General features: G+C 31.8%; 4 protein-coding genes across 4 annotated transcripts; 2 read left to right on the top strand and 2 right to left on the bottom strand.

Moving 5' to 3' along the window:
- Positions 1–210: 210 nt before the first annotated feature.
- Positions 211–3,380, bottom strand: LOC105955551 (E3 ubiquitin-protein ligase WAV3-like). Its single transcript, XM_012979299.2, has 2 exons — positions 2,589–3,380; positions 211–2,308 (listed from the first exon to the last, which is right to left on the bottom strand). The coding sequence occupies exons 1-2, from the start codon at positions 2,832–2,834 to the stop codon at positions 470–472; spliced, it is 2,085 nt and encodes a 694-aa protein (XP_012834753.2). The 5' UTR covers positions 2,835–3,380; the 3' UTR covers positions 211–469.
- Positions 3,381–14,327: 10,947 nt separating this feature from the next.
- LOC105955552 (synaptotagmin-3) lies at positions 14,328–18,489 on the bottom strand. The gene is made up of 12 exons (XM_012979300.2): positions 17,918–18,489; positions 17,371–17,469; positions 17,213–17,263; positions 16,987–17,110; positions 16,751–16,869; positions 16,538–16,639; positions 16,281–16,355; positions 16,103–16,179; positions 15,766–16,015; positions 15,037–15,414; positions 14,811–14,939; positions 14,328–14,672 (listed from the first exon to the last, which is right to left on the bottom strand). Exons 1-12 carry the CDS (start codon positions 18,026–18,028, stop codon positions 14,544–14,546), a joined length of 1,644 nt encoding a protein of 547 aa, XP_012834754.2. The 5' UTR covers positions 18,029–18,489; the 3' UTR covers positions 14,328–14,543.
- A 1,716-nt stretch (positions 18,490–20,205) lies between these two features.
- LOC105955553 (phenylalanine ammonia-lyase) lies at positions 20,206–24,231 on the top strand. Its single transcript, XM_088820103.1, has 2 exons — positions 20,206–20,643; positions 22,250–24,231. The coding sequence occupies exons 1-2, from the start codon at positions 20,249–20,251 to the stop codon at positions 23,994–23,996; spliced, it is 2,142 nt and encodes a 713-aa protein (XP_088676229.1). The 5' UTR covers positions 20,206–20,248; the 3' UTR covers positions 23,997–24,231.
- Positions 24,232–24,761: 530 nt separating this feature from the next.
- LOC148770329 (S-protein homolog 4-like) lies at positions 24,762–25,088 on the top strand. Its single transcript, XM_088819117.1, has one exon. The coding sequence runs from the start codon at positions 24,762–24,764 to the stop codon at positions 25,086–25,088; it is 327 nt and encodes a 108-aa protein (XP_088675243.1).
- The last annotated feature ends 1,101 nt before the right edge of the window (positions 25,089–26,189 follow it).

The following is a 26,189-nucleotide window of genomic DNA, read 5'->3' as shown; positions in this document are numbered from 1 at the left end:
GAAAGTGGAATTTACCCTAAAAATTACTGTTACTATTATTTTTATTTTTAACAAGTCTGCTTTTATAATATCTAGGTAAGTTTGGTTTTATTAATTTTTAGTGTTATTAAAAAAAAAAAAATGAGCCAATTGATGAGCTCTTGAAAAATTAAGCTCTTAAGTACGGTTAATTAGAAATCTAATAATGTAGCGGGGACTGGATTGCAATTACTCATAATAAGAAGTGGACAGTTCATTAGACAGTATCCCCACAATTACAGTCCAATAATTACCCCTTTTGTCCCAAAAAAACCATATACCATTATCTACATCACCCCCAAACAATCACACAAATTACAAAAAAAACCACTAGCTAAAACTTTCCCCACATTCCTTTTCCAATATACCCCCCATCTTTTACATAATTTATTTCTCCACCAAAATTAGACGATAAAAAAAGGCGACGAACGACAATAAAACCGACAAACCACTACCTCGGCTTTGGTTGTGAACCGAACGACGACCACACAGGCCTAAGAAGCCTTTGACCTGAAGGGCTACCCAACAACGAAGCCTGTGAACGAGTCACCATCTCAACCATCGACGGTGTTTGATAGGCTTGGACAAGGCTCGATCCATCGGTCGAATCTCCTCTAGCTGTCGCTCGTTGCCACGAGTGCGAGCTAAGCCCCGACAATATATAAGCCCTCCCCGACGCCTCGTACACGTGTCGGCTCGCCATTCGCTCCTCCATCTCCTTCACCTCCGCCTCGAGCGACGCGCACAGCCTGTCGCCTGACCTTGCCGAAGCGGTCTCTGATAGAACCTTCCTGAAGCTCTCGAGTGCCGAAACCGCCCCCGCCAGATCCCCGTTCTCCGCCAGGGCCCGTGCCGTCGCCATAGCCTCTGCCGCCCGAACCCTGTTCTGTTGCCTGTCCACTTCGATCGAGATTTTAGCCACGTCATTGTTTCTCTCGATTCTAACTTCCTCACCCTCCAATTTCACAAACTCTTTCGTCAAAGGGTCGGTGTAAACGCAACTCACCTTCAAAATCGACGTTTCTTCGATAGGGACATTTACGGAAACCAAAAAGTCTCTCTCCTCATCCGCGTAAAGATCTCCGACATCAATCGATCCCGTCCGTCGATCGGGCATCACCCGGTTGTGATAACTCCCAGCTTTTAAAGATCCTATATAAACCGTGGGGCCCACACACTCGATCCCCAAACGAAGGTCCTTAACCACAACGCTCAAAAGTCCACCAATGCACTGCGCGAAGGCGTCTTGGATTATCCCTTCGGTTTCGATGAACGAGAAGGTCCCTCCGGAAGCTTCAGAGATCGAGTGCATGGACGACGCGTCGTGGTCCCCGCCAAAACCGAATGCGTGTACCGGAATCTTGAAAGTTGACGACTCATTGGGTCGAACTGATAAAGGAAGGAGCATCTCGTAATTTGGTCGATTTTGGGTGATAGTGTAAGTATCTTGCCCGTCCGATAATAGTATGATACTTGAAACGGGGTTTTTCTCGCGTCGGTCTTCCATTACTTTGGCCCCCTTTCTCAACCCCTCGGCGATGTTGGTTCCTCCATTGGCGACCAAAGAGTTAACGGCTTGCAGGGCTTGCTGCCGCCCTGTTTCAGACATTCGTCGGAGCGGGAAGAGGCGGCGGGCGGTGGAGGAGAAGGCGATCACTGCCAACCGATCATTCGGGCCGAGATTTTGAATCACAAAGCCCATAGCCCGTTTAAGCAATGCGAGCTTTGTGCCCGCCATGCTCCCGCTTATGTCAAGAACTGTGACGAGATCGACGGGGGCGCGTGGGGTTTGAGAGTGCGAAGCGGGGGCTTTTAGATGAAGCAACACGGTGAAACTATCCAATTTACGGGATTTTACGACAGTTGAAACTTCCGTGTATGTCTTGATATTAACTTTCCGCCCGTGGTTAAGACTGTCCGTGGGAGTCTTGTTGTCCGAGAAAGTTGCGTTGGTGGAGTCGATTTTGCGATCCAATGACTCATCATCGTTGAAGATTGATGGCTCGGGGGATTGAAATGTCGGGGCGGGGTTACGAGCGGAGTTTGAACGTGGCGGTGGTGGTAATCGACGGAGAACGGTCATAAATTCGTCGTTGTTATTGCGGGCCCTATCGGTGGGGCCTTGGAAGGGGATTTCTTTCCACTTTGCTCGACAAACGGGGCAGATTTGATTGCCGTGTTTAACGTTCGAAGCGATGCATTGGAAATGGAACGAGTGGGAACACTCTGCGGTGAATATAGCTTGCCCGTCTCCTCGTCGCATCGACGCTAGACATATCGAGCAAGTCTTCTGAAAATGGAAACACAAAAAAAAAAACCATTGGAAATCAAACTAAAACAATGGCAATTCTTCGCTCAAATCTCGAAAAATCGGCAAACAAAAACGAGGATTTTGCTCACGAGGAACACATGAATCAACTAAACATTTGAACATCTCTTACAAACTTACATATGACAAATCAATAAACCAGAAATCCCTTATCATAAAAATTACAACAACTTGATAAGCAATTATATAAATCAGACACATAAAAAAGGATGTAATAAGTAAAAATGAGCTGAAAGAAAACCTTTGAAGAGGATCTGCTCAAGCTCTTGGAAAGCCTCAGCCTATTAGAAGCCGGGGCCGGAGTCGCCGGAAGAGATGTCCAGTCAGACGGCGGCGAGAGGAGGGCGGCGTCCGACCGCCTCTGAGACGGCGGCGGCGGCGGAAGGGAGTCGTAGTCGTCGTCATTGTCGGCCACGTGATTCCTGGGGCCGTACACACACAGATTCATACCCAGAGCCAGCTTTACTTTCCTCCATTTACTCCCCATTTCTAATTTTCTCTTGCTTCCTATTATTTCTCAAAATTTAAGAAAAAAAAAAGAAAACCCAAATTTGTTTTTTCAAGAAAACCCAAAATTAAGAAACCCTTTTCAAGAAAATGAGGGAGAAATTAAAACTTGGTTCTTTGAAATGAGATTTTCCCTAAATAACAAGGGGAGAGAGAGAGAGAGAGAGAGAGAGAGAGAGAGAGTCAAGCACGCAAATCAAGAAAGAGGAAACAAGGGAGAGCTGGATGCGGGCCGTGTTAATAAATGGTTGTTAGTAACATTAAATAATAACCTATTGTGTGTGGTAAGAGGGAAGTTGCTTCACACTTGTTCTTGGCGGCCATGAGAGAGATAGAGAGAGAAAGTAGAGAGAGAGAGTAACACAACACTAAATGAATGGACTGTGGGGAGATGTGAGCTGACCTTTGCTGTTTGTATTGTTACTTTGTGGGCTGTATAAATTAGTTGAATTATTTTTTTATTTTTTGACCTTGCCCCATGTTTTTGTTGTCTCAAGAATAATTTATATGTACAATGAAAAAAGACATACAAAAGTTTTAGTACAATACATAATGTACTTTTTCGGGGACTTTTTTGTCTTTTGACCTTTTTTTATAAATTAATTTTGGTCTTTCTTATTGTCAACTTCCAAATTATATGTTTAGTTCTACTAATAAAATTGAGTATTTCCTCAAAAAAAAAAAAAAAAAAAAAATTAAGAGTAAATTACAACCATTTCCGTGAGGTATAAAGTCTATCTATGAAAAAATTCGTCATGTTTGAATAATTAAATTCGGCCTCTCTATATTTTTTAAATTTCTTAAATTCACCCTGCAAAAGAGTGGTTTTTTTTTTTTTTTGAGAGATGCAAAAGAGTGTAATCTATATATAATATAAAAAGAGAATCTATGCCCTCAATGATTGACATGTGGCAAATGATGATGTCATTTGTCAAAATTGCTTAGTTGGAGTTCAATTGATTAGGTGGATTCTTCAATTGATTAGGTGGCATTTTTATTTATGGATGTTTTTAAGTTTTTTCCTATTTTACATTTACACAATCATTTAATAATTATCACATGTATATATATTATTTCCAAAGTTAATACTTTATAAATTCGAAATAAAAAATCTTATTTATATTTTCAGTATTTCAAAATATATTTATTCAAATAAATTCATGAAACTCAATTGTTTTACGAATATTCAAATAATTTTCATAAAAAAAATATTTTTTTAAATACTAAAATATTAAAATAAAGGAATATGTTGTTGTTGTTGTTTTTTTTGCTTTTCTTTTTTAATTTTCAATATTTTAGAATATTCGAATATTCATTTCATTAAAAATAATAATAAAAAAAATATTTTAGTTTTTAATTGAAGTATTTAAAAATATACACTATTTTTTATATAATTTTTATTATACCATATTTCAAATTAAAAATAATTATATTATTTAATAAATATACAATGCACGGTGGATTAATTCTAAATGCAGTAGTTGGTTGTATATTTGGAAAACACTATTTAATATATAATATGGCCCGAACTACAAACGGATTATGCATTATATTTATTAATTATTATTTCAAATAAAATATCAAATCACCATTCACCAATATAAATGAATCTTTAATATTCCAAGATTCCATCATATCATCTTTGATTGATTTAATTTATACTTTAATTCAAAATTGAATGGTAAAAAATAAAAATCGTATCTTCATATTTAATGTTTTTATATTGCAAGATTTTATTTCCACAAGTTATTATTTTTTTATGGGTTGTTTCCTTTATTTGTTTGATTTGATTTCATTTACTAATATATAAATCTTTTGAATTTTTAATTTTTCCATAGAATTAAGTTCATTTTCAATACTATATAAACCCCTCAATGTTCATTTCATTTTTTTCTACCACCATTCGATTACAAAGTGCACAATGTTCGTATTATACAGTTTCATATTACATTTTTTTTTATCATTTCTTATAAATTATTATAAGTATATATGCATAGTTTTATATTCATAATTAATTTTATATATACATATTAGTACTATTTGTATTTCTTTCTCTTGGGTTTTAATTTTAATATACTTTTTTTTATTGTTTTCATGTAGTTTATTAAATAAAGTCGTGCGTACTTTATGAAGATCAAAAAAATTGTTTGCGCTCAGTCCAAACAATGTGTTCTTTGCAACGCGTATTTTGATCCTAATTTCGATCTATGTATGTGCGTCTCATGTAGGGAATCAATCAAAGTCGTTCCACGCTCTGGATCTTGCATAATCTTTAACAAATTGGAATTCAATGTATTATGTTCTTATTGATGTTTTGGTTTCATTGATATTCGTTGTTACACTTAATAAAACAAATAAGTGTATACAATGTATCAACAAATTTTTGTTTTTAAATTCTTTGTTTAATTAATATTATTTCATTTTTTATTATCCTGTCTTTATGTTATTATGTTATTGTTAACATTCTTTTTTTTTTTCTTTTTTTTTTTCGCATCATTATTTGTATTCTTTAATATTCGTTGTTTCGGTAAAATTATTTTATGTCTCCTTACTTCTTTATTTTTTTTTATGTTTGGCAACTTCCATTAATTTTTCCTATCCTAATTTTCTTATATTTTCATTTTTATTTTAAAGTTCTTTTTTTTTTGTCCCAATGTGATTCTTACCAATTTTTCTTTTGCTTTCATTTTTTCTTATATTTTTATTTTTCTTATAATTTCATTTTTATTAACTATATTATTATTATTATATATTGTTATTTTATTTTTTCGTTGTTCATTGTTTCATTGGTTTTTTTTTCCTTTTCTTATTTTCTTTTGCAGAACCTTACCAATTTGTGCAAATTATGTAACAATAATGGTTACGTACTGAAGAATATGGAGTATGATGTAATCAACAATAATTTTTTTGTATGAGTATTGTAACAGTCAAAAAGTTGAATATTATTATGTCTTATATCAAGTTGTTATGACCGAAATATTAATTTTCGTTAGGTGTAATTTATATTCATATTTGTGTTTTATAAACAAATTGTAAATATAAATTGCATATTTTTATAATAATATTCAAAATCTTTTAAAAATTTAAAGTCATATTGTTTTATAAATAATATTAATATATTTCATTAATGCATTATTATGTACTATATTCATTTGATTAGTAATAGGTCAATTAATCAAATGAAATATAGTAAAACATACTTGAATACATTATATGAACAATATTAATTTGTACATGTCATGAAATTTATATTGGTCTTTAGTATATTGCAAATTAATTATCCGAATATAATTTTGAAAAACTTAATTTGAAATAAAATCAATTATCCGAAATTATATAGTAATTTGGATCGATCATTTTCATATATATTTTGAACCGTATCAATATGTAATGATTTTTACACCAATACTAGCTAATTGATATTTTGATTTTTAGTTTGTTTCATTTGGATTAGAAGATTAGATTTTCCGTTTTTAACTTACCATTTTTTCAATTACTCATTGTTATGTATGTGCTCATAACTTGCCATTTTTTGTTGTAATCAAATCACCGGAGATCATTTTCTAAAAGGAAAGTCAATAAAACTATTTAGTTGCTAATTAAACACACGTTTAACTAAATGTAATATATAACACATAATTTGATTTCTCCTAAATATAAGCAGTATATAACCGACTCATAACATAATATCCCATTACTATGGTAATTTTATTTTCTTTACTTTTTAATATGCTGACTAATCAATTATTGAGTTTATGAAATCAAATCAAACTAACCCTAAATTAATCAATTATTTTACTCCATTAATACATTTAATATTTATTTCATTAACAGCATGTTATTTACCTTTTTTTTATTTAAAAAAATAAGTATAAATACCCCTTTGAAACCTATTCCAACTCATTCATACTCTACCCACAGTTATTAGAATCACATCAAAAATTGGTTTGGCTCATATGCTATTTTTTCCTGTAGTTATATCGATTATATACTATTGTGTATAATATATAACTAATTAGTTTGTCCAATGCATTGTATTTATTGTAAATTGTTACGGTTCGATTTTCAATATATTTGATACTAAATTATAATTTAATTTATGTTTGTTATTTATTTTTTATTTTTTAGATACATGACTAACGTCGTGTGTGTAATATGTGGCAACATCAATAAAAGAGAAGTAATATTATTTACGTTGAAGAAGAATTGGACGTGGTTAAGGTTGATGTTGATAACTTTAAGTTGGGATTTAAAAAAAATCTTAAATCTAATGATATATGTCAAATAGTAAAAACACATTATTTATTTATTGTTTGTACTATAGTCATTTCAAATATTATGCTTTTTTTATTTAACTTTTATTTATATCATATAAATAAAGAATTTGTCCATGCGGATGACTATTTTTTGTAAAAAAAAAAAAATAGAATTGGAGTGTATAGGTCGAAGTCCCTACAGTGTGGTTATTTGTTCAAGGAAAAATAGCTCGGGTTTGAAGATGGTGGTCAATGAAGGCTGGACAGATTTTTGCGAATTATATATAATATGTTCTGACAATACATATTCTTTTGTTTTCACCCCTACAAAGTAGTATTATTCAAGTAATACATATGTAAAAGTAAAAAAGATGTAATTCATGTATTTGGTGTTTTATATAAAATATTTAGTTAATTGTTTTCGTATAGTTACATAAATTTATACGTTTTGTCAATCTTCATTTGATTCATGTATTTCGCTTATTCGATGTTATACATCAAAGATAGTGACTGTGATTTTGTGTCAATATAGTTACATAAATTTTATACGTTTTTGTCAATCCACTATTGTTCGTTATTTTTAACTTTGAAATTAATTTCTAGAAATGTACCCACTATTTCTTCATGATTCTTTTTGTTTACATTTTCCAATAATATTTCTAAAAGTATATCCATTATTGTTTGTATATGATTTCTAAAGAAATATCTTTTAATTCTTCAAATTTTCTTTCCTTAAATTATTAAGGAGTTTGCAATAATTTTAAGGTTCTTTTCCCCTTTTTGGTTTTGCACGATCATGTACACATGTACACATTGATAATTTCTTCTTAATATGATTTTAAATATATGTACGAAATGTTTAGATAAATACGTAAAAGTAACTTTTATTATTATTACTTTAATACAGAATCAATATTTTCAATATTTTTTTTTTCTTAATTTACTTAGGATATTTTAATTTGATTGTTTTTTTAATAATTATTTCAATGTTTCAATATAATTGTTTGTAATAATTATTCTTCGTATCAATTCATCATTTAAGAAAAATAAACTTTTAACATTCATCTACATTCAACCAATCTATCACAATATAAGTTAATTAATTATAGTTTCTCATATAAAAAGATCACTACCGATTTCGTTTTTAAAGATTGAGTATGAAAAAAGGAATAATTGGTGATAAAAAATTTGTAAGATGATTTGTTTTTGTATGAAATATAAATTTCAAGTTTCAGTGAGTATATTAGTATTAGTATTAGTATTAGTATTAGTATTAGTATTAGTGTATTAGTATTAGTATTAGTATTAGCTAGTATTAGTATTAGTATTAGTATTAGTATTAGTATTAGTATTAGTATTAGTATCAATATCGATATTGATATCGGTGTCGGTATCAATATCAGTATCGATATCGGTTTTGGTATCGATATCAGTATTGGTATCAGTATCGGTATTGGTATCGGTATCGATATCGGTATAAGTATCAATATCAATATTAATATCTAGATCAGTATCAGTATCAGTATCAGTTTCATTATTTGTAGCAATATCAGTATGTGTATCAATATCATCAATATTAGTATTAGTATTAGTATTACCATTTCCATTACTATTCATGTTACATTTTTTTTCCGATCGCTTTAAATTTAAATCTTCAATAATTTTAATTCAATGGCTTTTCAAATTAATTCATTTTCATATTCGAATTGATTCCCGTGCATCGCACGGGTGAAGTATTAGGATTAATATTGGTATTAATATCAGTAGTCGTATTAGTGTGTCAGTATCAGTGTCAATATCAATAGCAATATCAATATTAGTATCGGTATCAGCATGAGCATTAGCATTAGCATTAGTATTAATAATTAATATTAGTATTAGTATTAGTATTAGTATTAGTATTAGTATTAGTATTAGTATTAGTATTAGTATTAGTATTAGTATTAGTATTAGTATTAGTATTAGTATTAGTATTAGTATTAGTATTAGTATTAGTATTAGTATTAGTATTAGTATTATCAGTATCAGTATCGGTATCAACATTAGTGTATATTGGTATTAGTAGTAGTAGTAGTTTTAGTATTAGTATCAATATATTTGTTTGTGTCCGTATTAATATTTGTATCAGTATCATATCGGTATCAACATTAGTGTATATTAGTATTAGTATTAGTATCAGTATCAATATTAGTAATAGTATTAGTAGTGGTATCAGTATGACTATCAGTATCAGTATTAGTATTAGTATTAGTAGTGCTATCACTATGACTATCAGTATTGATATCATTATATGTATCAACATTAGCATTGACATTAGTAGTTGTGTATTCGTATTAGCATTATCATTAGTATTAGTGTATTTGTATAATGGTATTAGTATTAGTATTAGTATTAGTAATTTTGTATTAGTATATTAGTATTATTATTAGGATTATCATTAGCATTAGAAGTAGTATTAGTTTTAGTATTAGTAATAGTATTTGCATTAATATTAGTATTGATATTAGTAGTAGTGTTAGTATTAGTATTAGTATTAGTATTAGTATTAGTATTAGTATTGATATTGGTATTAGTATTAGTATTAGTATTAGTATTAGTATTAGTATTAGTATTAGTATTAGTATTAGTATTAGTATTAGTATTAGTATTGGTATTAATATTAATATTGGTATTAGTATCAGTATTAGTATTAATATTAGTATTAGTATTAGTATTAGTATTAGTATTAGTATTAGTATTAGTTATCAGTATTAGTATTAGTATTAGTATTAGTATTAGTATTAGTATTAGTATTAGTATTAGTATTAGTATTAGTATTAGTATTAGTATTAGTATTAGTATTAGAATTAACATTAGTATTAGTATTAATATTAATATCCGTATTCGTATTAGTATTAGTATTAGTATTAGAATTAGATTGAATATGAGTAGTATTAGTATTAGTATCAGTATTAGTATTAGTATTAGTATTAATATTAGTATTAGTATTAGTATTAGTATTAGTATTAGTATTAGTATCAATATTAGTATTAGTATTAGTATTAAAATTAGTATTAGTATTGATATTAGTATGGGTATTAGTATTAGTGTTAATATTTGTATTTATATTTGTATAGGTTTTGGTATTAATATTTGTATTAGTATCGGTACTTTTTATTTCATCGATTTTTTGGATTAATTCATCTTGATTTTGAATTGATCCCCGTGCATCGCACGGGTGAACTACTAGTTTACTCTAAAGCTAAGTATACACCAATCTTTATCACATGATAAAAATCAAGTATATTATTCGTATAGTAGAAACTCGATAAATTAATAATCTCACTTAAATAAAAAAAAATTTAGTTCTCACTCGGTGAAACGCACTAAATTATTACCTCGATAAATTAATAATATCACTTAAATAATATTTTTTTTTCAGCTTCCACTCAGTAAAACGTACTAAATTATTACCTCGATAATTTGACATTTTCCTAAATTAATAAAATTTTGTTCGTGTCAACTGTATTAATTTATAAATATTTAACTGTATTTATATTTTTTTTTGGGATATTAAAAGAATTCAAAGTGGATATTGATATTATTTCATTGTAGACCAAAAATGCTCATTGTAATCATATCATTTCAAGAAAAGAAGAATTTCCAAATGGGTAAAAATGAAATGAACATGTTGGAATTTTTTATTTATTTTTTCTTTGATTAAACTTATAGTTGATGATTGAATATTTCCCACACTTTCTTTCACACGTGCACATCATTACCATAAGACTAATCTTGATTTGGGTGCTTAAACTTTTTTTTTCTAGGGTAAAATTGTTGACAATATCAAGTCTCATCAAACGAGTTTTATTAATATTTATTATTATTAAATTTTTTATTTTACTTTTTATTTTATCTTTTCTTGATCAACTCGAGTTCATAAAAAAACTAAATTAATCTTTCTTGCAACAATATTTAGAATCATATGTATGTGTGTTTAGCGAATAATTATTTACATAAATCTACTGATCAAAGCCATTTGATATGTTACATCAGTGTAGCATTTGGTAAATATATTTATACCAACTCTACTAATCCAATTAGCAAATTGAGCTGAATGAACATTAGTAATTTCGTATCATTAAAAAAGAGAAAATTGAAATTTCTAGATAACTATAGTCTATAATGGTTTAATTAAACACATTTTCATTTCAAATCCATTAAAATAAATTTTAACTATATGTGTGTGTGTGTGTTCATCGTGTATTTATGTAATCACTGTGTGTGTGTGTGTTTTTTACCAAGGTCATCGATTTCGGCAAACAAATAGTCAAAGTTTGGCACTCGAGGATTTGTTTTTAACTCTTCCAACATGGATATTAAATTAATTGTTAATAGTCAGATATTTAATTGTAAACATTTAAATTATCCTTTGATTGTTCTCACATTCTAGAAAATTGTAAAATTTCTTTGGTCGAAAACAATTCTGAAAATTACAATCTCCCCTGAGATAAGGTCTATTTACATAAAAAATCCATTACTTTTTCATAATTACATTCACCTTCTACAAGATGAATATTTCTTACATTAACATCCTTTAGTAGGGGCAATTTTTCAAAACATTTATTTTTTATAATTACACTTTACTTCAGGAAAGTGATAGTAATTTGCCTAAAATAAATTGGTCAATTTTTTAATGTTTGAATGAGCATTTTATGATAAATTTATATATATATATATGTGAATACAAAATTTATTTGAAATGTCAATATCATCAACCACAATAACATCTCTGGCATTATAACAAATAACTAAATTCGATGAGAAAATCAAATAAGTTAGATTGAGTTGTTATAATCGTGTTTTGACTTTTAGCGACTTAGAATTGTCTCCATCTATCTATCACCAATATGGCTGTAAATTGGAAAATCATTTTTAAATTCCGCATATATCCTGATTTTTTTTTGGTTAATTGAAACAATATTTTGCATTTCTATTTTCCATTTCTATCAATAATATTGTTATGTATTTTATATAAAAAAATGAAATTTTCAATTTCGTCGCTCTGATCCGATTTTTTATTTTTTTTTGAATTTGGAACAAGTTTTCTTTTACCAATTAACGAAGAGATTAACTTTTTTTTCTGGAACGGAGTTGGAATTAGTTTTTCATTTCAGAAAAATAAAATTCGAAAGTGATAATTCTAATTGAACGTGTCCCGATCACTAGACACACTATTTCCATCACAATTCGAAATAAAACGAAATGGAATAAAAATAAAATAAAATCCAAGCCCTAAAATAAAGGGAATATTGATAAATATTGCAAAATGCTTGTAGCACTAAAGAGAGTATAACAAGTGGAACAAGAACTTATATATCCATTAGAATTATTGAAAGAATATATAAGGCATCCAAAAATTGTCCAATTGTGTGATTTGAAAATGGAGAATCTTGACCAAGATACCCTCTTATCTTCTCCACTCCAAAATTAGTGCAGAATAATCCCAAAATAAATCAAAATAAATAAAAATTAATCAAAATAAAAAATAAATAAAAAGAATAGATAAAAGAAAAGAATGAAGCATGTAACATAATTTGAACTTGAGTAGTGGTGTTCTCTATTCCCCCTAACTTTATTTTACTTTTTACTCTCTTAAAAAGACAACCTTTTAAAAGTGAAAAATGCCCTATTTCTTTTTAATCTGCAAATAATAATAATAATAATAAAATAAATAATAAAATAAATAATAAATAAATAAAGGGTTTCATTATTCCCTCTCCCCCACAAAAAACATCAACTAGGAACCAAGATAGTGACTCCTTTTCATATCCACACCTCCTTTTGAGAGCATCCCAACTTGTGTGTGTTTTTAGTGCGTGTTTGAGTGTGAGAGAGAAACACAAAAAATATACATACACATATTATACACACACACACACGTATATGTGTAATGTGTGGCTAGAGATCCCATTAACAAAGAGGAATCCTTTATTAAAGGTATAGGATTCCCTTTTACTATCATCCCCCTCTAAAATTTGCCAGACTTTATGGGGCAAGTCAACTAGAAAGCTTCACTTTTTTGTTATTTCTTTTTTGGCCCTTTTACTTTTCATTTATTCCTCTTTCTCTCATTTTTCATAAATTCTTGATTAAAATAATCCACTAGTTTTGACTATAGTTAATTCCACTTGGGTAACATCAACTCCACATAGAATTCCACAAACTATGGTTACAAATCAAGAATCACAAAATCTCATCGTGCAAATGTTGACATATATATACATATATCTATACTTGATTTTTGTATCTATTTCACACACACACACACACACACACACACACACACACACACTAGTTGGTATTAAGAACACAATATGTAATTATGGGAGTAGGGCATGTGCACATCATTGTTTTCTTGAAGGTGGCATAGAAAGCAAGCATCCTAGTGATTTCTATAATGAAATTAACTATTAAATTATTATTTTTTTCTATAGAATAATCAACTTTGTTCTTGATATTAATATATCTATAGTGGAGGAGGGATATATATATATATATATATATATATATATATATATATATATATATATATATATATATATATATATATATATATATATATATATATATATATATATATATATATATATATATATATATATATATACACACTCACATATGATGATTAGGCATGATGCATGAAAGAAGATGGTATTTCTAGTCCACCTTTATGTGACATAAATATATGGCCATCTCAATTGATGGATTAGTCCTGCAAAAAATTGAGTATTTTTCCTTAGTTATGATGTCACACATGTGCATTCATTATCATCAAAATATACAAGTCAAACCTAATCCAATCAAATTTTTTTTTCAATTTATCTTATAAAAAAAAATTGACCTTATAATATGGTCGTACAACGCACGAACCCAACGCAGAGGAATTCGAACACCCGACCTCATACCAAACATCACTATAGGAGAAACTCCCGATAACAATAAGCTAAAACTTAGTTGGTACCTAGTCCAATCAAGGTGGCAATGCTCACTAAATTAATACTCGATATATTAATAAATTCGCTTCAATAATAATTTATTCAGGTACCGATTCGATGAAAACATATTAAATTAATAGTTTAATATTTCACTAAATTAATAAATTTTTGCTAGTCCCGACTGTATTAATTAGCAGATGTTTAACTGTACTTTACCTTTATATAGCAATATAAATCCAATTTAAAACGAAAGGCCCATATTTTTATGACTTGGGCTAAAATCAATTGATTTGGACCATATCATAAAAATTACTGCACAAAATTTGTGGCCTTAGTGTACTTTTGTCATCTCGTTTTACTCTTGTGATATAATTTTGAACTTCCACAATACTTTACCTGGTTGATTGCAATTTGTTGCGATTTATAATCTAATAGTCGTTTTTTTCGCAAGCTTTATCATATAGTTTTCCACCGTAGCTCGACGTGTATAACTCCATTCTTCGAATCTATCAAATGGTATTTCTGATTTATACGGCCATTATGCACAACATCGGCTAGGTTAATATCCACATGCCCTAAGGATTCCTATAAATCGAAACAATAATTCAAACACAACTATATATATTAGTTATATATACACAAACATACTTAAAACTAAAAGTACTAGAAGAATCGAAGTAGACGATAAAAAGAGAAGGCGACTAATGAACTTATATAAAATACCTTCCAATGGAAGCTAATGCTCGTCCGCTTACTCATGACCTTAATGTGGATCTTCTCTTGCAACGGAGGCTCTTCGAGCAAGAATTGGAACTCCTCGTTCCACAATGGGTCCCGCGTTTTTCTCACCATCTAAATAAAAAGACACCAAATTTTTTTTTTAATTTTTTTTGATGGATCATTACAAATAACAAAATAAAAATTGACTTAAAAAAAAGATCGGATTCACCTTTGATTTCTTGGTTTCGCCTCTAAAAATAACCAACACGTAAGGATTATTATGACGGGAGCCCTCCACATCGTGGGCCCCTTGAACGGTGACTAGAAGTAGGCCCGCCCCCGTTGGGCTTAGAATATTGCTAGATGCTCTTTCTAGAACACTGTCTTTCCGAGTGTAGCCGTCCAAACGGTCACTAAAACTAGCGTTATTGTCTTCTCTAAATGGAGCGTATGTTAACTCGAGCAAGATTTGCCCACGTGGCTTCTTGTTCGAAGGATCACTAACACTCGTGTCTTTTAACAAATCGAGTGTCACTTCTTTTGCTTCGTTAGGTTTTAGCATTTTCAACGGAAAAATTTGGGCTCCCAATCGATCGTGTGAGCCCACCTGTTAAAAGACAAAATGAAAAGATTGCAAGAATTATTTCAATGTAAGAAATTTGGGTTTATTGCATTCAGCACCCTTGTAGTTTATCTAATTGCCAAAAAACCCTCCATGTTATTAATATTAGCAAGAAACCCCCCATAATACGTTTTTTTAGCACACAACCTCCTACAAAATAGCTTCATTTTGCTAATAAAAAAATCGAATTGTAGGGTTTTTTTTACTAATATAATAGCATAAGAGGGTTTTTCAGTAATTAGAGAAAACACAATGGTGTTGAATGCAATAAACTCTAAAAAAAATTCGATTTTTTTTAAACTTAATTCCAGAAAAAAGATTGAATTTTTTCTATACCTTATCCCAATCGTAGACATTTATAAGAAGCATTTGAGATTGCGGGTCCTTCACCGAAAGTTTGAAGTCCTCGTTCCACTCTGGATTTAATGTCTTTTTTTTAATTGTAGTTTTCTTCGACGGGAGTTTTTCTCCAGTGAGGCTGAGCTTAACATAGGGATCCGATAAGCCGAGTAAATCCATCTTCAAAAGCTTTGTTGCACGCACCACTTTTACGTGAAGAATTCCCACCGGCTTCTTTATTGCCACCCTGGAATAATCCAAGGTAAAATAAATCGAAAAAAAGTTTAATTTATTTCGAAATACGATTGTAAGATATTTAAAGTACACGACTCACGTCGAAGCATCGAGGATGGGTATTTCAAGAGACTTAGGCCAAAGGTAAAGACTTGCAACTTCCTTTTTAATCCTCTCCTGACAACAAAAGTATCATGCAAATTCAGTATTCAAATAATACAGTTTACGGGAAAAAAGTTATATAAATAAATTAATTCCAACAGTTAAATAAATATTACCTGAACATATCGATAAAGTCCAGGCACCGACATGATGTCAGCACCCAACAGGTTCAGTCCAAAGTCGATATGCGGCTGTATATATATATATATATATATATATATATATATATATATATATATATATATATATATATATATATATATATATATACACACACACACACACACATTATGCAAAGAAAATGATTTAGACCAAAAAAAATAATAAATAAATAAAACACCTATTTAACATAATTAAAAAAAATTATAATTACCTTCTCCATCAAAGAGACGACTATGCTTGCAAAACAGGGAATAGTCGGCACTAGTGGCTTCAAAGTCACTCGAGGTACAGCAAATACTTGCAAATCGACCAACTGTAAATTAATTACCAAATATTAAATCTTCCAAAACTCGAAATAATTGAATAAATTACGAGAAATATTTATTCATCAAATTCGAGTAGCATTTCTTTGAGCTCGACTAACCTGGATTGTTACTTCTACAGACGAAATAATTACTGAAATAATTATGTTCGGATTTCCAGCCCATCTTACTGCTGGTTCCATTACAAGTTCCCTCTCGTTTGTCTCACACACTTTAAGACCTGCAAAATTGAATATATATTTATATATAATATTTAAATATTTTTTTATTGTTTCGTTTGGAAAATCGAAAACATCACTAAGAAAGAATTGGATGTAACAGCAGAAAAGAAACTCACCATGAATTGTTGGTGGAGTATTTCCGAGGCTTAGATTCTTGAACTTAATCGATTCTATTTTGAATTTCCCGATATACTCTGCAAATATCGGTTCGGCCGTGCTTCTAATAATGTTACAAATTGCCTGTAAGTAGTACACATATGAGCAAACCAAATACATATTTTGATTAATTTTTAATGTTTCGTTGATATATTTCGGGAGCAATATCAAAAAAAAAAAAATTACCTTGTCGAGAAAAGGCCACATATCGGAAATGAATTTGTTTAACCACTCTACCTACATATATTGAAACAATTTGTCTGATTAGAGAATAGCCCACATTCTCGATTTTATTGGACACCGAATGAAATTATTTTAGAAAAAAATTAAAATAAAATACTTACTCGATCATAATCGGGACTTTTCACCCAAAGGGGAATATCAGGCATAAGATCCTCCAACGCAACTGTATCGAGCTCGGTTAGTGGCTTCACTATCAAATCCTGAAAAAAAAAAATCAATTTTCACAAGTGTTATTTCGACATTAACATTAACCTTGATTCAAACTTGCAATGGCTTCCGAACGATGGTTTAAGTAAGGGCTTGTTTGGCAGACCTCTTAACTACTATCTCTAATTTCGACTTCCGATAAAGATGAGTACGACTCTACGATACACGAGACTAATACAACATTTGATCAATTTATTTATTTTCTCAAAAAAGAGAGTGATTACACAAACACACAAACGCACAAAACACACACAGACATATATACAAACACCATACGTGCACAAACAAAAACAGAATTGAAGCACAAATAAAAACAGAATTCAATAAACAAAAATGGATATATACGATTACCATCCCATTTTTTTTTCCTTTTTTAAGAACAAAATCGAACAGTAGAAAAGTTAAAAAAAAAATTACACACAGAGAGTTGTATACAATTACCTCAACATCTTCGAATTGAGAATAAATAAATAAGTAAAACCCAACAAAAAGACCAAAGGGAAACCCGAATCCAAAACCGAGAATTCCCAATAAACTGCTAAAAAATCCCATTTCTCTTCACCACCAAAAAAAAAGCTAACAGGAAATCTTCTTTTTTTCTGAAAATGGAGTCGGGGTTGAATAAGGAACAAGCGCGGAAATGGTAATAAATGCCAAAGGGGAAAAAGGAAAAGAATTACAGATAGGAATTGATGAGAGAGAAACTAGAGAGAGAGAGAGAGAGGGGGAAAAGTAAATGATGAACTGTAGACAGTCAATTTACGGTAAAATCTAAGAAATAAAATCATTTCTTCTATGCTGAATTTGAAATTTACGAAGGGACTGATCTGTATACCGCCAAAAAAACACAGAAGTTTTTATGCTGGAGAATTAAAAAATAAAAAAATAAAAAATAAAAAAATAGATCGCCTTCATCGTACACTCCGAAAACAATTATTTTACTTTTATTTTTATTAGTTTTTTTTTATTTTCTTGCAGAGACATAAGAAAAGGATTATTTAATATTTTAATGTAATCACGTGAGCAAGAAATACTATATATTAAAAAAGAAAAGCTTAATTCCAGTTTGCACCCTTGAAATGCTATTTTTGCACTTTGCACATCGGAAATAATTTATGGCACTTTGCACCTCAAAACATGTTTAATCGTTCAGAGTGCACCCCTACCTAGTATATTTTCCGACTATAATTTTCTGTCGCTGACTTATTTTTTGATCGTCACCATGGCCAATTTTGTCTATTCAATTGATTTTTTTCTTCAGGGTGTAAAGTTCTAATGTATTTTCGAACAAATTATCAAAAATGAAAAATGTATTTTCGAACAAAAATGATTCTATTGGCAGTAGAAAGTAGAAAATAGGTCGATGATGGGAATACTCAGGACGAAAAATAAACTAGGGTGCAATTTGAACGATTAAACATGTTTCGAGAGTGCATAGTGCCATAATTTATTTTCAAGGGTGCAAAATGACATAAATTATTTTTGATGGTGGAAAGTGCCAAAATGGTACATTTCAGGGGTGTAAAGTGGAAGTATGCCAATAAAATATAGGCATATGTTTTTTACAGGAAAAATAAAAATTATACAAGGGACTCAATATTTTACCAACGTGAAATAAAATCCAATTTTATTTCAACTAATTTTCTAGACAAGTCAAGATCGTAGTCAATGCTTAACTATGCCCTAATCAATAATAGCATATTAGGTTACCAAACCTGAAAAGGCACTACAATTACCTAACCATTTTTAAAATATAAAACTTAAATACTAGGGCGTTACTGAAATTAAAACTCATTGATTTTACTTTTAAAGTGTATTATAAGTTTGATTTCGGCGAAAATAAATTAAATATACATAGAATCACTTAATCTTAATAAATAATATTACAAATTGAAACCCAAAATTGGAGCCCGAGTGAAATTCGAGTATTTTCTCCCAAAATTGTGTCTTTTTTTCTAAAATAAACAAATAAAATGGCTCAAATGGCGTCTTTTTAATGCTCATTTGAAAAAAAAAAAAAGAAATTGGAAGACATATTATTTTGAATTATAATTTCTATAATATTTGAATGATTCAGTGCGATTCATGTGTGTTGATAAGTTGTGTGTGTAAAAAGAAAAAAATAAATTTAATTTACATTTCAATTGTAATGAGTAGTGAGTTAAGGTGTGTGAAATAAAATTAATTATGTTTTATTTATTATAAAAATAATTATAAAATAAAAAAATAAAATAAAAAAATCAGTTGGTCTTAATTTGAATTGGTCCAACCGTGATCCAGTTCAATATCCAGTCCGCTCAACAGTCAAAACCACTCTCCCAACACGAAGAATTTCAGAATTCTAAGGTTTAATTATGAGCCCATTTAACACAAAATTAACTTTCTTCTAATACATAATTTTAGGCACAAATTAATGATTACATTTATAAAATTTCCATGAAAATGGAAGGTGACGTTTGGCTTTCGTGCAAAATATGCTTTCCATCCACCACCTCTATATGGCCACACAGCCAAATTTTCAGCCTAATATCATATTCCGCACTTTACACCAAACAGCCCCCCACCCATCGTACACGTGTCACGATCCCAACCCTCCATTACACCTTCCTCATCCAACAGTCAATATTAAATTTCAACAAACACACACAATTTTCTATTTAAACAAACCAAAATTGGCTCAACAAACTCAGGAAATTCAGCTTAGCCCAATTTTTTCACAAGCTTCGCCAATTTCCGATATATATTATTATTTTAATAAATTAAAATTATATAATGGAGAGTGTGAATGGGAAAAGCAATTGTATCCAGCGGCGGCCGGAGATGAAGAACGACGGCGATCCGCTGAAGTGGAAGGCGGCGGCGGAGTTGTTGAAGGGGAGCCACCTCGATGAAGTGAAGCGAATGGTGGAGGAATATCGGAGGCCGGTGGTCCGGCTGGGAGGGGAGACGCTGACAATATCGCAGGTGGCGGCGGTGGCCAACAGAGGGGCGGCGGAGATCACGGTGGAGGTGGCGGAGGCGGCGAGGGGCGGCGTGGAGGCGAGCAGTGATTGGGTGGTGGAGAGTATGAAGAGAGGGACGGATAGTTATGGAGTGACGACTGGGTTCGGTGCGACGTCGTATCGGAGGACCAAACAAGGTGGTGCATTACAAATCGAGCTTATTAGGTAATTTAATATATATTACTTTCCATTTTACACTTTTAAATAATTTTTTTATTTTTTTATTTAGTTTTAATTAGATATGCACAAAATACATAAGGCGACTATAAATTTCTCATTAATTTTATTTTCTTAATTGTCACTCACTCAATTATAAGAGTAATAAGCACAAATTACTGAGAAAACGATGATTAATGCATTATTAAAATTCTAAACCATATAATATAAAATTATAAATAAATTTTCAAAGCGTTAGTTAACTTGAAATGGAAGGAGTATGCATATATTATTTGAGTTTATTGCAAATAGTACCCAATTCTTATATCGAAATGGTAAAAAAAATTACCCCGTGTTGTTATTTGATCAATGGCAAAATCTTTTCTATAGCATTTGGTACCCCTGATTAGGGGGTTGTGTGCTAAAAAAAATGAATCGTAAGGGAGATTTTTGTCAGTAGTTTATTAGCATTTTGATATAACACGGGGGTAGTATAGTCGCAGTAAATCCCATATTATTGAAGTTATTTTTCGATGACATGTTGATTGTATTTTAACTCTTCATTTATATTTAATCGAGGAAATTTAAACTATATACGTAGTTAAACTTCTATATAGTAATACAGTTGGAACTAACAAAATTTTATTAATTTAGCAAAAAATAAAATTATCGGATCAATGATTTAGTATGTTTTTACTGAAACGGGACCGATAGAAATTATTTATTAACATAAGTTTTTAGTTTATCGATGTTTATATTATATTGATGATATTACCAATGAACATATGGTGTAACTAAACCAATAAAATAAAATAATGAGATAAGCTAAGTATGAAATTCGAATGAATTTACAAATAGTTTCATGTAAAATGACAAGAGTTATCGATCTTATGTCATGAATGTATAGACAATATTCTAAAATTATATTCTACATGCTTATCTATAAAAGTATTGATTTACATTAAAATAAATAAAAATAAAAATAGACAGTTTGACAAATAATTACGACTTTGGCTATAGTACGAATATAGTTAGGTGGCTGGCAAATTCAACATTAATGTTATCTTATCTATAGTTCTATACATTTCGGAATATAATAAAATAATTAAACTTTTTCTATTCATATATATATGTATTTATGCTGATATTTGCAGATGAATAATATATATGGTCAATAAAAAAAAAAAAAAAATTATTTCACACTTGTCATGATTCACGAGCACTTTTAATACGTGCCAATGTATAGCCCATGCATGCATGCATGCATGCGTAAATGATGGATAATTAAATGCTAGTTTTAAAATATATTTACAGTGCCCTTTTCTGCATTCTGTATCAAGAAAACAGTCCTTTTTGCAGTTTCAGACATTAAAATAATTTTCTTTCGAAAAATAAAATTAAAAAATTCAAGTAAAAAAAAAATGTAATCATCAATTAAAAAAATATTTAATATTTCCATATTTTAATCTTTATTCTATATATTTTCTAATATTTAGTTATATTTAATGATTTTTTTTTTTAAATATGTACGTAAGAGATCCCCTGTTGCCCAAATGTTACAATTTCCTGCTAATATATATATTTGATTAATTATTTAATAAATAAAAATACACAGATTTCTGAACGCCGGAATATTCGGCAACAGCACGGAATCAAGCCACACTCTGCCGCACTCCGCCACAAGAGCCGCCATGCTAGTAAGAATCAACACCCTCCTTCAAGGCTACTCCGGCATTAGATTCCAAATCTTGGAAGCCCTAACAAAATTCCTCAACAAAGACATAACCCCACTCCTCCCCTTACGTGGCACCATCACCGCCTCCGGCGACCTCGTCCCGTTATCCTACATCGCCGCCGTTTTAACAGGCCGGCCCAACGCCAAAGCCACCGGGCCCCACAACGAGCCCCTAGGCCCGGCCCAGGCATTCGCCATGGCCGGGATCGAAACGGGCTTCTTCGAGCTCCAGCCCAAAGAAGGCCTTGCCCTAGTCAACGGCACCGCCGTCGGCTCGGGCCTGGCCTCGATTGTCCTGTTCGAGACCAACATTCTCGCGCTTCTCTCGGAAGTTACGTCCGCGGTGTTCGCGGAAGTCATGCAGGGAAAGCCCGAATTCACGGATCACCTAACGCACAAGCTCAAGCACCACCCGGGCCAGATCGAGGCCGCCGCTATAATGGAGCACATTCTCGACGGGAGCTCGTATGTGAAAGAAGCTCAAAAGATTCACGAAATGGACCCTCTACAAAAACCTAAACAGGACCGTTACGCCCTCCGGACATCACCCCAGTGGCTGGGCCCGCAGATCGAAGTGATTCGGGCCTCGACTAGATCCATAGAGAGGGAGATCAATTCGGTCAACGACAATCCACTCATCGATGTATCGAGGAACAAGGCCTTGCACGGCGGCAATTTTCAGGGTACCCCTATAGGAGTCTCGATGGACAACACACGTCTGGCGATCGCTTCGATTGGGAAGCTCGTTTTCGCACAATTCTCCGAGCTTGTCAACGACTTCTACAACAACGGCCTCCCGTCAAATTTGTCGGGGGGCCGAAACCCTAGCCTCGATTACGGCTTCAAGGGGGCCGAAATCGCGATGGCCGCTTATTGCTCGGAGCTCCAATTTCTAGCCAACCCCGTCACGAATCACGTCCAAAGCGCGGAGCAACACAACCAAGATGTGAATTCTTTAGGGCTTATTTCTTCGAGAAAAACGGCCGAGGCATTGGAAATCTTGAAGCTCATGTTTTCGACTTTTTTGGTGGCCCTTTGCCAGGCGATTGATTTGAGGCACGTGGAGGAGAATCTCAAGGCATCGGTGAAGAACACGGTGAGCCAAGTGGCGAAGAAAGTCTTGACAACGGGCATCAATGGTGAGCTCCATTCATCTAGGTTTTGTGAGAAGGAATTGCTCAAAGTGGTCGAGCGAGAACACGTTTTCGCATACATAGACGACCCCACAAGCGATGACTACCCGTTGATGCAGAAACTAAGGCAAGTGCTCGTAGATCAAGCACTAGCAAACGGCAAAGACGAGAAGAGTTTGAGCACTTCGATTTTCCACAAGATTGGTGCGTTCGAGGAAGAACTAAAAGCCCTTTTGCCTAAAGAAGTCGAAAACGCTCGATTAGAAATGGAAAACGGAAAGCCGATGATTGGTAATAGGATCGAGAATTGCAGGTCTTACCCGTTGTATAAGTTTGTGAGGAAAGAGGCGGAGACTAGCTTTCTGACGGGCGAAAAATGCCGTTCGCCCGGTGAAGAGTTCGATAAGGTTTTCTCGGCTATTTGCGAAGGGAGATTGATCGATCCATTGTTGGACTGTCTCAAGGAATGGAATGGTGCTCCTCTTCCTATATAATCAATCAGCTGATATATATATATATATATATATATATATATATATATATATATATATTACTACATTTTTATTATTATTTTCTTTCAAATTTTATTCTCTACTGATGGAGATCAATGTATATATTCAAACTTATTAATGATGTCTTGTAATATTATTATTATTATTATTTTTATTTTTATTTGTAATCTTTGGCGGGGTTCGAAAATCGGAACAAAGATCGTTTGAATTTTTTCTATGCGAGCGCGAATTATGTCTATTTATTTCTGGCTCAATTGCTAATTCAAATTAATATGCATGCAGTAGTCAATAAACTCGGCGCTTAAGTATTCACGAACGCTCATCGATCGATGTATCGAGAAACAAGGCCTAGACTAATATTCTTAAATTATATGGTTATCAATCCATGTTAATTAAATTACCATATTATCATAGGATTATATATATATGTATATATATATATATATCAATTATCCACTTAAGTTAGCTTTGTCATAATCTGATCTGATTATGTACATATTTTTAATTAGAATCTCATATATAACACAATTCTTGATTTCTTATTAACTATAGTACTTGTAATTTGTGAATACTAAAATCAGATTATTTATTTATTTAAAAGAACTCTATAAAAAGGAACTTCAAGTAATGAAAAAAATACACACAAACCTTATGATGAGAATGACTAACATATTATTGCTTCTCTTCATATTTGCAAACATTATTTTCCAAGTAACAGATTCTTGTTTTTTGTCAGATAAATTTCATATGAATGTAGTGAGTCAACTCCCTCGTAAATCGCCACCGTTGTTCCTCCATTGCGCTTCGGGGAACGACGAGGTCGGGTACCACACACTCCACAAAAACGACACGTTTGAGTGGAAATTCTGCGACTACCCGATCAGCAACATTACTTTGTACTTTTGTCATTTCTGGTGGGGCCCACAGCAGAGAGCGTTTCACGTGTTCGACGACGATGTGCGCAGATCGTGTCTCGGCGGAGAGTGCCACTGGGCCGTGTGGGCGGACGGTTTCTATCTCTCGGGCCAGCTTTCGCAGGACACTTATAAAAAGAAATACTATTGGGAGAGTTAAGATTAATTATTCTAAATTTGAATGCATTGTATTATGCATATACTAGCATTTTTTCCCGTCCGATGTACGGGATATTATTTAAGTAGTGAAAAAAAATTAATAATTTAATACATAATAAGAAAATATAGTTAACTGATATAGTAAAATTTAATAATGTAGTTGTAAACCACAAATTTTTCGAATCTGTAAAACATAAATACAAGACAAGAAAAATATAGGAAACAAATAAATTTATTAACAAACGAAAGTGGATTACAATCTCCGTGCATTCCCCTGATTCTTCACTCCTATTCTAGATTTGATTCAAGGGATTAAAAGCTTGTTCTTGAATCGACGAATGATTTCCTATCACGAACACCTCGAATTCAAATATCATGATATATATGAATCCGAGGCGGAGGCTTGAAATGATTTCCTATCACGAACACCTCGAATTCAAATATGTTATGAATCCGAGGCGGAGGCTCGAGACGTGAGCTTAAGAGCTCGATTTGTGTCTTTCTGAGTCTCTTTTTTTTAGATGCACCAAAGATCTTCGTTTATAGGCACAAACTAGGGTTTCTCAACTTGCAGAGAAGGCCGGACATTTTAAAGCCCAAATATGTTATGGACTTTAATTTGAGACCTAAATTAATAACCAATTTATTTTGATTATTAATTAGTAATTTATCTCAAATTTCAATGTCTACTGTAGTATTATTCATATTTTATATAACATTAGTTTTTTAAATTATATAGATTAAGATTTATAATCCAAATAAATAGACTAAGATTTAACAAATCTAATTTCTAACTTTATCTCTTAAGACGAGAAGAGTTTGAGCACTTCGATTTTCCACAAGATTGGTGCGTTCGAGGAAGAACTAAGAGCCCTTTTGCCTAAAGAAGTCGAAAACGTAACGCTCGTTCCGAAATGGAAAACGGGAGGCCGGTAATTGGTAATAGGATCGAGAATTGTAGGTCTTACCCGTTGTATAAGTTTGTGAGGGGAGAGGCGGAGACTAGCTTTCTAACGGGCGAAAAAGACCGTTCGCCCGGTGAAGAGTTCGATAAGGTTTTCTCGGCTATTTGCGACGGGAGATTGATCGATCCGTTGTTGGA

This window comes from Erythranthe guttata, chromosome 6 (assembly GCF_056151865.1).
Source record: "Erythranthe guttata isolate IM_541 chromosome 6, IM_541, whole genome shotgun sequence".
In the NCBI taxonomy this organism is placed as follows: domain Eukaryota; kingdom Viridiplantae; phylum Streptophyta; class Magnoliopsida; order Lamiales; family Phrymaceae; genus Erythranthe; species Erythranthe guttata.
This window is presented reverse-complemented; position numbering and strand designations above follow the sequence as displayed.

Bases quoted from the DNA above. Each gene is read 5' to 3' on its own strand.
- LOC105955552 (XM_012979300.2), bottom strand. From the start codon at position 18,028: ATGGGATTTTTTAGCAGTTTATTGGGAATTCTCGGTTTTGGATTCGGG. The intron at 16,870-16,986 runs GTGAGTTTCTTT...TCAATTTTGCAG, and splicing joins TACTCCACCAACAATTCATG to GTCTTAAAGTGTGTGAGACA. The intron at 14,673-14,810 runs GTATTTTATATA...TTCGATTTATAG, and splicing joins GCATTAGCTTCCATTGGAAG to GAATCCTTAGGGCATGTGGA.
- LOC148770329 (XM_088819117.1), top strand. From the start codon at position 24,762: ATGAATGTAGTGAGTCAACTCCCTCGTAAATCGCCACCGTTGTTCCTC.
- LOC105955553 (XM_088820103.1), top strand. From the start codon at position 20,249: ATGGAGAGTGTGAATGGGAAAAGCAATTGTATCCAGCGGCGGCCGGAG. The intron at 20,644-22,249 runs GTAATTTAATAT...AAAAATACACAG, and splicing joins TTACAAATCGAGCTTATTAG to ATTTCTGAACGCCGGAATAT.
- LOC105955551 (XM_012979299.2), bottom strand. From the start codon at position 2,834: ATGGGGAGTAAATGGAGGAAAGTAAAGCTGGCTCTGGGTATGAATCTG. The intron at 2,309-2,588 runs GTTTTCTTTCAG...TTCCATTTTCAG, and splicing joins TGAGCAGATCCTCTTCAAAG to AAGACTTGCTCGATATGTCT.